Source organism: Nuphar pumila, chromosome 3 (assembly GCF_984573655.1).
Source record: "Nuphar pumila chromosome 3, dmNupPumi1.hap1.1, whole genome shotgun sequence".
NCBI classification, from domain to species: domain Eukaryota; kingdom Viridiplantae; phylum Streptophyta; class Magnoliopsida; order Nymphaeales; family Nymphaeaceae; genus Nuphar; species Nuphar pumila.
In genome coordinates this window covers 140,271,309-140,285,442 of record NC_143251.1, presented here as the reverse complement: position 1 = coordinate 140,285,442, position 14,134 = coordinate 140,271,309, and the positions used below count along the sequence as shown (strand labels likewise).

Below are 14,134 nucleotides of genomic sequence, written 5' to 3'. Positions count from 1 at the left end.
ACCATGAACGGTGCAATAACAGGTCTTATATTGGCAGCAAAAGGCAGTTGCAGGTGTACCTCATATCCATGCCAGTGAACAATTGTTTTATGTTGTTATTGGTATCCATGCCTACTTGTAGGATGAGCATCCAATGCCAGTGACGTCTGGATTCTTTGTTGGCTTGTATTCCTCTTCTCACTTGTTTAATCTTTTCTAAACTGGTGATTGTACCGGTTCCATAATTCTGTAACTGCTCTTTCAGTAAGTTTCTTTTCCATACAGCTATATCAGTTTCATAGAACTATTCCTGTAGACTGAAAAAGATCCACCTATGTTTGGATGCCCAATTATGCAGTAAATCTGAGATATTAAGAACATTTGATTTTTAGGGCAGAAATTTTTTTGGTTGTCTAGATTCTGTTTGAGACATCTGAGAGAGCAAGCAAAAAAATATCCATAGTTGATGGAGGGGATCAACATGCTCAGGCATCATTTATTGGTTAGTCACTAGACAGATGAATTGTCTTTTGTGCCTGCCCTTTGAATATGCTATTCTTTTGCAAACATGAACTGGTCTGTTACCAATTACCATGGTTCCCAGTTGAGGAAGCTGGAGCGGGAAGTGAGGCGCTTTCAAAATTTTAGGAAGCAGGAAGCGTGGGATGACTTAGAAGCTAATCACGAACCGTCTCGGAAGCGAACCGGAAGCGAGGGGGAAGCACGTGCGTTTCCCATAAAAGGGAAGCACGCTTCCCCATAAAAGGGATGCTTCCCCCACACGTTTCGGAAGGGCGACGTTTAGCGCTTCCGAAATGTGTATCCGGAAAGCGAGCTTCCCCTACTACATAGGCGCTTCCAGTCACTCTGTTACCAACCAATTTGACTTGGTTCTGGAAGCCTCATATGGTGTTGCTTACATATATTTCAAGGACTTGCTGCGAGGAGCATGATTCTTTATAGGTGATTGGTTGATTCAGTCAGTATTGCTGGTTCTCAAGTTACTTAAGCTTGTTCTTTCTTTATTTGTTTCGCTGTTTTTTTTTCTATCGTATCTTATAACATGATTGCCTGAGAGAGAAATATGGCATTTGGATCTAGTCATGAATCTCATAATTGCTACAGCGTGGAATTATATCTTGTGCTTTCCGCTGATGGAAGTTGTCCAGGATCTGAAATATAAGTGACAGCAAAATACTCTGTTCTTGAACTTTCTTGGATCGGCATCAAATTGTTAGTTAGGTCTATCTTTTTATTTTTCTTTGACAAAAAATTGTTTATCTTTGCGTAACTTTACATGATCCTTACAACCAAAATAGTGTGAGTTGCTATAAAATGCTTTACCACTTACCTTCATGACTTTTCTGGAAAAATGTTCAATCTCTGCTGTATCAATTTTCTGAATCGCACGCAAATGGAGAGTTTTATGCAAATAAATAAATAAATAATATTATAAGACAGCATAATGTTGCACCATGATCTGATGCAAAAACACAATATACATATCTTTCTCACAGAAACTCGTCAATATCTACGCAGCTAAAAAAAAAACAATGGATATGCATAGTAATCTGTTATTTGATGAACCCCAAAACTTTGGATAAAGAATGGGATTAGTTGTGCTCAACTGGCACCTCTATCAAGCATCTCTTTATACTGCAAGTAAGAGATTTGGCGTTGCAGCTTCATCTGCTTATAGAATTCCTCTATGAATTCATCTGCCTTCAGGTCAACCTCTTCCGCCCTCCATGAGTAGTCATCTCCACTGACATAACTACCCCTCCTGTCATTGTTGCATTGGAAGCCTTGATCATCATCATCATGACAGTCATCACCAACATTGTTATCAACTTCTTCTTCATCATGGTAACTGTCATTATCGCAAACGAAATCATCTTTGACATCGATGGGCGCATTTATGCAGGGGATTCGCAGGATGCGTCTTTGATTCTTGATGTTCTTATGGAGCTTGAGACGGAAGATCGGAGTCTCATCGATGGAGAATTCGCGCTCCCCATTAAGATTCGAATCGGAAGAGTGAAGAGTTTTGAAGTAGTTGGGCATGAGGCGCAGATTCAGAATTAGTCTTCTTCTGAAGATGCTGCTCTTCCTGGACCAGAGCAATGAGAAACGCAGGAAGCTCCACGCTCGGCAGGTGAAGCTGGAAGACTTCTTCGCCATTGTTGGAGTATGTGTGATCAAGGAAGATGGTGATGGTGGCAATGAAAATTCTGTTGGTGCAGACAAGGAAGAATGGAATGCAAAGCAGAGAGTTGGAGAGTGGTGAGGGGAGAAGGTGGAGAATGGGGAGTATAAAAAGGAGAGCAGACGCGGTTTGTGCAGAGGAAGAAGGCGTGTGCGGCGTTGGTGCAAACGGACAAACGTATTGGCTGTTGTTTTTGGATTGCCACCAAGAGAAGAAAAATATTACGGGTAATTTAACATACAGTTACCTCATGTTGTATAATAAATTTACTTTTAGCTGCCTCAAGAAATTGCTTCAATGACCATCTTTCATTACTTATTAAAATTATTTGTTTGCCCTTAACTGCAGCTACTAAAATGGAAAGTTACGAAAGTGAAAGAGTTAACTAAACATAAGTAGGACTGTAGGAGTGTCAATGGGTCAGGTTTACTCGGATCTGACTCGAATAAAACCATATATGGCCCGGGTATGGTGATAATTAAGAAGACCTGATTAAGACCTGGGTCCGGACCTGGAAGTCTGATTAATACATGAACCTGGGTATAGTTTGTGAAATTTTATACCAGGGCCCGACCTGAGTTCCGATTCAAAGTCGCAAATTTTCAATATAAAAATGCTAAAAAGATATTGTTTTATAGGGTATGATTTGGGTCTGGTTCATGTAGTTCTTATCAAGTCCCGGTATGGTTTCTCTTATAGTGGGTTCGATTAGACTCAGCTCCGGACTCGATACCATAAGAACCCAAATTTCAGAGCCAAGCCAGATTCCACCTGAGTTCTAACCAAACCCGACCTGCTGACACCCCTACACATAAGTAGGACCATAGTGACAAACATTTTTTTCAGCAAAATCTCATTTTTCAAAAACCCACAAGAAATTGAAAAATTTTCATAAATCTTGCATTTTTTCAGCAAAAACTTGATGATAAAAAAATAAATTTTAAAATATAAAAAAAATATTTTTATAAAAAATATTAATAGAAATTATTTAAAAATAAAATACAAGGTTTTTTCATGATAAATAGCCATTTAAATCACAGTATTTAAGTTTTTTTCATAAATCTCATGATATTTTGAAATTCTCACAAGAAATTGCCGTTTTAAACTTTCAGGCAATTTCTCGCGATATTTGTCACTATGAATAGGACTAGTAAACAAGCCAAGTGAACCAAAATGAGGGTATTCAAGCTCGTGAGTTAAAGAGTTAAACAAAGCTGGCTTGTTCATGGAAATATATATATTTTGAAATTGAGAATAATAGAACTTGGATGTTAAACCTATTGAGCCAAACTCAAACTGACTCGTTTACAAAATAAATACATTGTTGCAAAACTGTAAGCAATAGGATTTGAACTTTAAACTTATTGTTTGCAGTTCAAACACTTCAATCATTTGTACCATACGATATAGAATATATGGAAATTATTGTTATTACTAGCTAAAAGCTTATATGAATCGAGCTGAGCCTAACTGTTTATAAGTGTTATACCTAGTACCCTAGGTAGCCATTTGAGCAATTTCTTAAAAAAAAAAACTGTTTATATTAAACATCAGGAAACTGCAGCAGCTAAATGTGAATTAACAAAGGTTTGGCACCTATACGTAAACTACCCAAAAAATTGTGCAAGGAACTTTGCCTTTGAATTTCAAAATAGAAACATAAATCATCATTGGGTCATCTCTCTCTCTCTCTCTCTCTCTCTCTCTCTCTCTCTCTCTAAATCATCATGAGGTCACATCTCTCTATCACATGTTGGGTGTCAATGGGTTTGGTTTGGTTTGGTTTTGACCCGGTAAAATCAGATCTAGCCTTGATTTTCGAGTATGATATGGGGTTCAGACTCAGGTTTAATCATACCCACCATAAGAGAAATCATACCCCGATAAGAACTACATGAATCGCATCACCTGATCCCTATCCAGTAAAATACTGTTTTTTTATCATTTTTATATTAAGAAATTGCTGGTCTTAATAGAAACTCGGGTAGGGCCTGAGTTTAGTATAAAATTTCACAAACTATACCCAGATCCATATATTAATCGGACCATCGAGTTCAAACTCAAATCTTAATTAGGTCTTATTATTTATGAAATTTATAGGGTTTGGTATAAGTCGGGTCCGGATAAACTCGACCCGTTGACACTCCCAAAGCAGGCAGGCCATGTGAAAAAGGTAGCTTGTGAATCGGGTCATGTTTCCGTAAAGTAATAAAATAATATAGGGAAGATCCATACTCCATCGAGACTTGCTTTAGCAATGAAGTCCACGCAAGTTTCACTTTTTGGTAAGCCAAAAAGCACCATACTTTTTATTTAATTGCACATAACCTTTCAACATCTTACGATTACATAAAAACCACCCAACTTGATTAATCTTTCAATTTTTAATCATTCACCTGAGGATTTTGAAATAACTGTTCCTGACCACCAGAGATCAAAATTTAGTGACTGAATTTATAGGACAAGCATGTTTTTATTCCAAAGCCAAAAAACTCAGCTGATTAAATGTGAGAACCAAGAAAAGAGATATGCAGTTTAAAGTAAATAGCTGATGATTTAAAAAGTTTTTTTTTATAAATTTTCCTTCATTTTATAAAAGAGAATAGTAAACACTTGACTTGGTGAGTGAACCTTGCTGATAATATAGTAGCTGGAAAATGAAAATTAGGTTGGCAACTATTATTTATAAAAATAGAACTGAATATATTAGGCCCTTTTTTTATAGTTCTGTCCCGTTAGGCCTTATAGTTTGAAGTGTTCTATGATAGATCTGAACTGTTAGTTGGATGTGTTTAGCGCACTCGATTTAGTAGGAATCGACTCTTTGATCATGTTTTCTCGATGAAAAAATATATTTTTATGAGTTGAGAACCATTGATTTTGGATCACCGGAAAAACCTGTATACAGGTCAGATTCCGGTGATTCAAAAGCCGATTCTCACTAAACAAAACCTATAAATCATATCTATGGTGATAGATGTGAGAAAAAATACTGAAAACTCTATCTTTGAAGGGGCCTAACCGGCCAGAACCGGCATTACTCTTTTATTTAATCACCAACGAGCTCTTAGTCAAAGCATTTAAGTAATACTGCTAGGGTTAAGACAGGAAAATGAAAAATTAAGGTGCTAATCATTATTTTGTTTTTACAAATTTGAGATGTGGATGTTGACTTGAGGATTGAATCACCATAACTTATGGTGGAACACTCGTTGACTTACATGTATCCGATATCTAAAAAAAAAAACTTACTATTTTCATATGTTGAAGTCGAATTGGAGATTATTTTTGGGACATTTTTAAATTTCTACCATCTTCATGAATTGTGAGCCGCTTGATTTTTTTGTTATTATATAAATGTTTGCGTCTGATGATACGTTAGAGATGGTTAAACCTACTATTATAGTAATAAAAAATATATTTAACACTTATATATGGTTAGATTCAACATTTGGTGGTTAGATATATGCAAACAAGAGGTCGTACCACTTTGGAAGGGGTCTTGGCTGTTGCTTGCATACTACCATCGTTCAAAATTACAATAAATTTTCTCTTTAATCATAAGGGGTTTACCTCAAAAAAAATCACACACACACACACACACACACATATATATATATATATATATATATATATATATATATATATATATATATATATATATATATATATATATATATATATATATATATATATATATATATATATATATGAAAATGGGTCGGTGCTAAACCCATTTGGTGCTAAAACATATGCTAAATGGGTTTTTCAGCTTCTCCAGAGAGAGAGAGAGAGAGAGTAATGCACTGGTTATGTGCAATTAGGCCCCCTTCAAAAATCATAGTTTTGATATTTTTTCATATCTAACACCATAGATGTGATCTATAGGTTTTGTTTAGTGGGAATTGGTTTTTGGATCAACCTAATCTGACCTGAGTGCAGGTTTTTTAGGTGATCCAAAATTAATAGCTATGAAGGCATCACTTTTTTTGGCCAATAAAATTACATTTTTTCATCAAAAAATACAATCCAATAATCGATTCTCACTAAATCGAGCATGCTAAACGCATCTATCGGATCAGATCTACCATAAAACACTTCCAACTATAGGGCCTAACAGGACAGAATGAGAAAAGAATGATCGAAGGTCGAGAGAGAGAGGAAGGTTGAAGGAGAAGGCAGGGTTTACGCCGCCTTGAAAGATGCTCACCACGTAGCGAGCACCTCTGGATACAGATCGACGGTCATTGACGTCGAATGATCCTAAGGTCAATTCGATGAATGACCTGATCTGTGTCCAATAGACAAGGGGACATGACAAGGTAGCAAATGGAAATTTTCTTATGACACAGCTAGCTAGGTTCAACATATGAGTTGTATGGTTTAGGTTGCATGGAAAGATCAGAAATGATAAAACTGTCCTAACATCAAGTGCCCGCTCATCTGGCCGATGGATGGTGTCACTGATAGTTTGTGAGGTGGGATCCAGGGAGCACTTAAGGGGTCGTTTGTTTCACGATGGAGAAAAAGAAATCAGTGGAAACCGAAATCGCCTCAAATCCCCCCCTTGGGTGGAAAATGCTTCCCAAGGGGGAGAGGTGTAACACAGGTTTCCAGGGAAACAGTTTATCTTGGTGGAAAAATGTGTGGGCCCCACTTGCTCTTTCCTGCTTGGTGTTTGTTTCAACCTAGTGAAAAGTTCACATGACATGAAAGTGGGGTGAAACAAACCACCCCGCTTGGTCATGTGACACAGGTAATCACATGACAGCATTTCATGTGGGGCCTGCAATATATTGCTGTGGCCCCCCATGCAATGCTGTCATGTGGTTTGCTATTTTATTATCCTTAACTAATTACTGTTTCAGTTCACAAGGGATCTGCTCATCAGATTGAGGTGATTTGTGGATGTCGACCTCCCAAGTTTGAAACCCACCAAGAACATCCGGGAAGATCGAAGCTGGGTTTACTCTCTGATGAGCAGGAGGATCTCAAGGGTTTTATCAACAGGAAGCTTGTCAATATGCTGTTGGTGATGGGGGATTTTATTCTTGGCCTAGACTAATTATAATAATAATAATGTTTCAGCCCCGTAGAATGAATTTTTCATTTTATCATTAGCTTTCAAAGTAGTCTGCATAGATTTGCAAAAAAAAATCAGCAGAGGCATTAGCCTATTCATGTTAAGTTAGCCAAATTGGATGTAGTTAAGTTTAAGTTTTTTTATCTTGGCTTCCTTCTTTTTGCTAGTTTCACCAATCAAAACAGAGATTGGCAAATCACACTTTTGACTCTACAGAAAAGTTGCAGAGAAATTGGTAGGTGAGCCCTAAGTTTTGGTGCATTTCGTGTGCCCCCAATTTATATGGTCAAATGGTTGGAAAAACTAGGATGTGATCCAGATTGCTTGCTTAGCAAAAAACAGGCTTTGAAGCATGTGATTAAGATGTGTAAAACCGATTACCAAGGACTTAAACAACCTACAATTCATCAAAGAAATTTCAATAAAACAATCTAATTTTATGTGTGATCCCTAGTAAATAGACTATGTTGAACACATCTATGAGTCAGATTGAGTGAGAATGTCAACTCAAGTTCTGATTAAGAAACACCCACCATCGATGGTCGATAACCTGCTCTAGTTTTTTAGTGCCATAATAGCAATAAAAAATAGAGATCGATTGTACTGTATGGCAAAAATTAAGTGTTTCTTAAAATACCCCACAATTTATCAAATCTGCCAAATAGACAATATTGCATGTTTTCAATTTTTTTGTCACTTTTTCCCCTCACGTGCAAATTTTTTATTTTCGCAAGTGATGACACTAAAATAATACACCCATAGAACTCGTCAACAGAATCGCATCCAAGATTGCAAAATTCCAAAAAAATTGCAAAATTCCAAAAAAAAATTGCAAAACTCACCTGCAAAAATCATAAAATTTGCAAAAGTCAACACCATTTATATTATCTTGTACTTCTTTGTGTGTCTATAAAGCAATGTTTCTCTTCTTTTCTTCTTTCTAATAGAAGCTAACCGGTAAACGTTGAAATTCATAGCAAAATGCTCGAAACTCTCCTACATCGAGATGGGACATGTGCATGCTAAGAACCCGGTCATTTGACATATCCGTTCTATGAATATGAAAAGGGTACAACATAACATAAAATTTGAAATGTACAATTACTTTAAAATCGATTTATGTTCTATATCTTAATTCTTGTCAGCTAGAGCAATTATCATTGAGTTCTTTGAGAGATGAATATGAAAGCGAAAGAGTTAAAGTTGTACAATTCGATGGAGAGTAATGAACTTGCTGACAGTAACGTCATAGAGATGGTATGTAATGTTATTACCTATTTTGTATTGTGCTTCTTTTGTTTAAATACTCATTCAATTTAATATTGTGTTGAAGGTTCATTTTTTCATTGATGAATTAGTTACGATATTTACTCAGAATGGTTGGCCACTATTGTGCAAGATATTCTTAAGTAATTAAACTGGTAATTACTTTTGTACATGTTAAATAACTAATTTGTACATGTTTGTTCACTTGGTATATGAATGTTACATGTATGATTGCAGAATATATGTCCTTTTGTATATACGATACTTAGGATTAGGCAAACCATTAAATTTCATATAGGTATACCATGCTATGTGTTCATGTTTTATTTTATTTTTTTATAATATTTGTCGCATGTTTGCTGTGTAACATTTTTTTAGGCTAATGTAACTGCATTTAGGCATTGATTGATAAAGGTTTATAAATGTGAAAGGAAGATCATCTGTGAGGAGTGAAAAAAAAAGATGGCTAAGCTTGAGGCAATGAAAGGTGGTGAAGAATCAAAGACATGGGATGCCTTTGCCCTTGAAGATATAGAGATGACATTGGATAATGAGGTAGCGGATGTTGATGAGGGTTTATAAGAGTTGTGGGCAGTCATGGGTGACATAACGAAGCAATGGGCCAATGATCCTATTTTTTGTATTTTTGTTATGTACATTAATTGATTAATTGAAACTTTATATATTATTGAAGTTTTTTGAATTGTGTTATGTACATTAATTAATGAATGTTGTGTTATGTACACTAACTAACTAATTGGAGTTTATGAATAAAATTGTTTGAGTCTTGTTTTTAGAGGATGATGAATTGTGTATATAATAGGGAATGAAGTTGTTTGAGTCTTGTTTTTTTAGGATGATGAATTGTGTATATAACAAGGAATTAAATTGTTTAAGTCTTGTGTTTGGAGGATAAATTATGCATACAACAAAAAATAAAGTTGTTTGAATCTTGTAAGTTGTTGGATATATGTTGTTTTTGTATGTGTGAAAATATACGAAATGAACATGTATTTGTAATTGATAAATTTTTGCACCAGAAATTTTTTTTGCAAGGTGTGTGGACCCGTCTACAAAACCCATTTTGTTCCTCACACTAAGTCCCATGCACATAGCATGATTCTACATCAAGAAATTATCTTCGATGAGTGGTTGAAAAATGAGACAAGTTTCAGGGTGGTCTGAATGGTGTAAATAGTATGGGTTTGAAACATTCTCACCGAAAACATTGTTTTGCAGTTGAACAATGCTTCCATCAAATAACATGGTCGATGACTAGATGATGATGACACAATGATGGGGAAAGACACTGGTTGAACACATTGAAGCAGGTAAAAACGAGTGCAACTTTGGTCACATTAGAACAGGATCACATAACAACAAAAAAATAGGGAAGTACGAACACAGCGATGTCAAATCATCGACCCTTTGCAGTGCTTCCTACTGATCCCACAGCTCTGATACCATGTTAACAGGATGTCGACGATGTTGTGAAGAAGAAGGCGTTGGAACACGATTAATGTAAAGAGTTTTTCTTATTATTTTTTAAAGATGATAACTCACAAAAATATATACATTGCAAACATATGCGACCGATCATAGATAATCGTTGCCTTGGCTTACCATATTTCTTTCCAACTCAATCATAATCTACTTTGTTATAATAGAATACATTTGCTTATTTTACTATACCTAAAATGAGTAAACAAAAGAAAACAGTAAATCAGGTAAAATAAAATAATAACTTGGAGCATAAATTCTAACACGCTCCTGCCTCACACTACCACATTTTAGTTTATTCTTTTTTGTTTAAACAAGAATGAATGAAAAGTCGTGCATACCTTGCGAATTTACTTTCTACTTAAAAAAATAAACAAAAAATTGCAAGCACCTTGAAAAATTCCTTTCTGGTGCAAAAAATTACCAGATACAAACACATGTTCATTCTGTGTTTTTTTACATATTATACACAAATGATTATCGTAAACAAATCAATCACATATTACAAAAATAACACATATCTAACAACTTACAAGATTCAAACAACTCTCTCATATTATATACATAATTCATCCTCATTCAAAAATAAGATAGAAACAACTTTATTCATAAACAACTTCAATTAATTAATGTACATAATAAAATTCAAATAAGTTCATTCATAAACAAGATCAATTAATCAATTAATGTACATAACAAATTTCAATAATATACAAAGTTTAATTAATATACATAAAATACTTTAGATGATCGTTGATGTAATTTTGCAAATTAGCGATAAGAACACTTTGAGAGATAAGCATCTCCTTTAAACAAGCATTTTCTACATTCGTCCCAGTAGCACTTGTTGTAACCCCAACTTCCTCCTAGATGTGGACTTTAACTCCCTCTTCATCCCGTTGTACATTAGCCATGGATTTCATGTTGATGTTTTTCCCACCATTGTACCAGTTTTTCAGTTCATATTTAAAGAGAGTGGGATAATCCTTCTTCTTATCATGGATTGTTTTACTAACTACTCCAGGGTGACATAGTGTTTGCTGAACAAAGCCAAACTTTTGAACCACTCAGCTGACTAGTAGTGCTCAACTTTGTTCATGTTGTACAACCAAATGTCGCTCCTTATAAAGATCTCTCACATGCACAACCACATCCTCATGGTTCTCATCTACCTCGTCTACATAGGGCACCACTTTACCTAAAACGTAACAAACATCATGAATAACTCCAACAAAAGAATGAACACCTTCAACAACAGAATAAACACTTTCAACAAATTATTTGAAGAAAACTTATATATGCTTCGGTGATGTTCTGTAATTGTGTTATGCAAGATGTTCTATTGATATTATGACCCAACCCTCTTCGATCATTTCTATCATCATTCTCACGTGTCTATCTCTATATTGCAGCACATAGAAATTCATGAAAAGGGTTATATCTCAAGGGTCTTCCAATGGATATGTGCTATCATATCCAAACCTGTAAGGATCAATACAAGGATTATTACTACGTCAACAATTTATAGATAACGAATACAAAAAATATCAAATAGCAAACATAAAAGAATGAATACCTCTAACAAAACCAAAATGCCTACAATATTTTTTTGTCAGTCTTGAACTCAGACAAACCTGCATACATGTATGCAAGAACGACAATTTTTCGTGGATATTCATCGATGGAAGTCAATGGATGTAACAATTCCAAATACAATCCATGAATTGTCTTCTCACCCGAGTCGATGAATAAGAATGTATCAAAAAGTAGAGCAAGACTGCTCTCATATCGTTCCTCAACCATGATAACTTGACTCAAGCATCGTCCCATGCCTCATCATCCGCATCTATAAGAACGCAACCCACATCCTTGAATGACCCCTGCTACGTCCAATCACTGGCTTCCCATAGCACTTTAATTCGGTAATTTGTGTCATGTCTTCCAACGTAATTGTCATCCCAATATCTTCAAAGATGAATGTGTTTAAAGACAGAATCCAAAACTGCACAATAGAATCTATGAGATTGTGACCAATGTTTGGAGGCTAATGTTGTTGCAAGTACACATGCACATATTCAGTAGTTATAACATTTTCACTATTTGGAATGCAAGTACACAAACACACAAATAAATGCATAGCTACATATCATATAAATACACAAATACTTTTTAGTTTTAGTTTTTGAAAGACGACTCAAAGATGTTTTAAACCTTATGTTCATGAATTAAGCTTACACACACAAAAAAACATCAAGTAGTTCCTCAATGCTTACAAACATCAAGTGACAGTTATATACAAAATAAATATAGAAATGTATCTGTCCCTCAACATCGGACAATGTTTGTTGTTGTAACCTCCTACTCGAAGCATGCACTCTCGCAGAAGGAGGGAGAAAAAAAACCTCTTGTGCACTATATGGTATCACATTAATCTCCTCTGCCTGAAGACCCTCACTCTGCTCTATCTCTTGGCCCATAATTACATCTTCTGCCTGAGGACCCTCCATAATTTTCCAAACCCCAACCTCACTCTCCTCCATATTTAGGTAACTAATCTCCTTCAATTTGGAGACATCCTTAAGAACAACCTTCATCTCCATCTCTCCATTACCACTAAAAGTTGTCATGTCTTCATCTTCTTCAAGCTGAGAATCGAGGTTGGCAACAACCTCATCTTGAGACAATGACTTAAATTGCTTCACCAATGAGTCCCCCTCCCCCTCCTTCGATGCTTTTGGGATTGGAGATAAATATTTAGACATAATATCATCAACTTTTTTTACAGATTCAACAGTACTTTTGGGTTAGTCTAAAAATTTTAGTAGTTCATTTGTTGGAAGTGCATACAACGAATTGGATGAATACATATTTGTACGTTTCAGATCGTTAAGGCTATATTTTTTGTGAATAAGATCTGACAACCAGATTTTTAGTATTAGAGCAGGATCCCTCTCTATTGGAGTGACAAGCTTATTGTACGTGTGAAATATATGTTGTGAAATACCACGTAACCATCAAACGCTACAGGCCCTTCAGGCTGATTCTGCATGTTGGGCTGATTCTGCATGTTATTTTTCTTCGTTGTGATTGCAGGTGTAACTTGTATGTTTTTTTCTCTCCTTTGGTGTCATCTCGTAATAAAAAACTTAATTTTTATGATAACAACAATAAACTGGATAATATACATGCAAAAACCAAAAAAAATGAAAAAACTAACATGCAATGTTCTACACATCGAAAAAACTGAAAAATAATCGATTAAATTGGATAATATACATGCAAAAACAAACTTAGGGTTGTAACTGACACATATAACCAATTTAAATATATACATATGTTTTTACCTGAAAAACAATAGTGGATAACTATTCACCAGAAAACCTAGCCATCGGTAACCTTATTGAAAAAAAACTCGATTGAGGGACGCCGATGGTTTTACCAAAATATTCAAAGGAGTTTCGCCGAAAAACTCACCAAAGGTAGACCAAAATTCAAGGTTTTTCACTACCAATGAGCCATTGTCGATGAACCGTCAACGACAAAAGATTTTCTCAAAGTTGTCGTCTGCCATAATATTCACCTGAATGTCAGTGAGAATGCTGACAAAAGATCGCCAAAAGGATTGGAGACCGCAAGAATGCTAGGTGTTGCAAAAATATGGCATACAGATGAAAAAAAGGGGTTGTGAAACGAAGCATCATTTATATGGGATGAAATTTCATAAGAAAAATTAATCTCGCAATACGGGTGCGATTCAAATAAGAGATTTCACAATAACAAACTTTCGCAAATATTTTAGAATTTTACAATACATCATGTGATACTCGTCAATAGTTTCGCAATTATAAGACTTTCGTAAATTTTATGATTTTCGCAAGTTTTTGCACGAAACTCATGACGAGTTTCGCAAATTGATCGCATTCTTTTTTGAAATTTTGCAACCTCATATGCCATTTTGTTGACGAGTTTCATGGGTGTATTATTTTAGTATCATGACGTGCGAAAATTGAAAATTCACATATGCAAGGGGTAAAAGTGAAGAAAAATTTAGAAACCTACAATATTGTTCATTTGGCAGATTTGATAAATTGTGGCACATT

The 14,134-nt window shown here is 35.3% G+C and overlaps 1 protein-coding gene across 1 annotated transcript; it reads right to left on the bottom strand.

The window, feature by feature from the left end:
- Positions 1 to 1,602: 1,602 nt before the first annotated feature.
- On the bottom strand, positions 1,603 to 2,043 carry LOC149844102 (uncharacterized). The gene has a single exon (XM_090001035.1). The coding sequence runs from the start codon at positions 2,041 to 2,043 to the stop codon at positions 1,603 to 1,605; it is 441 nt and encodes a 146-aa protein (XP_089857161.1).
- Between the last annotated feature and the right edge of the window lie 12,091 nt (positions 2,044 to 14,134).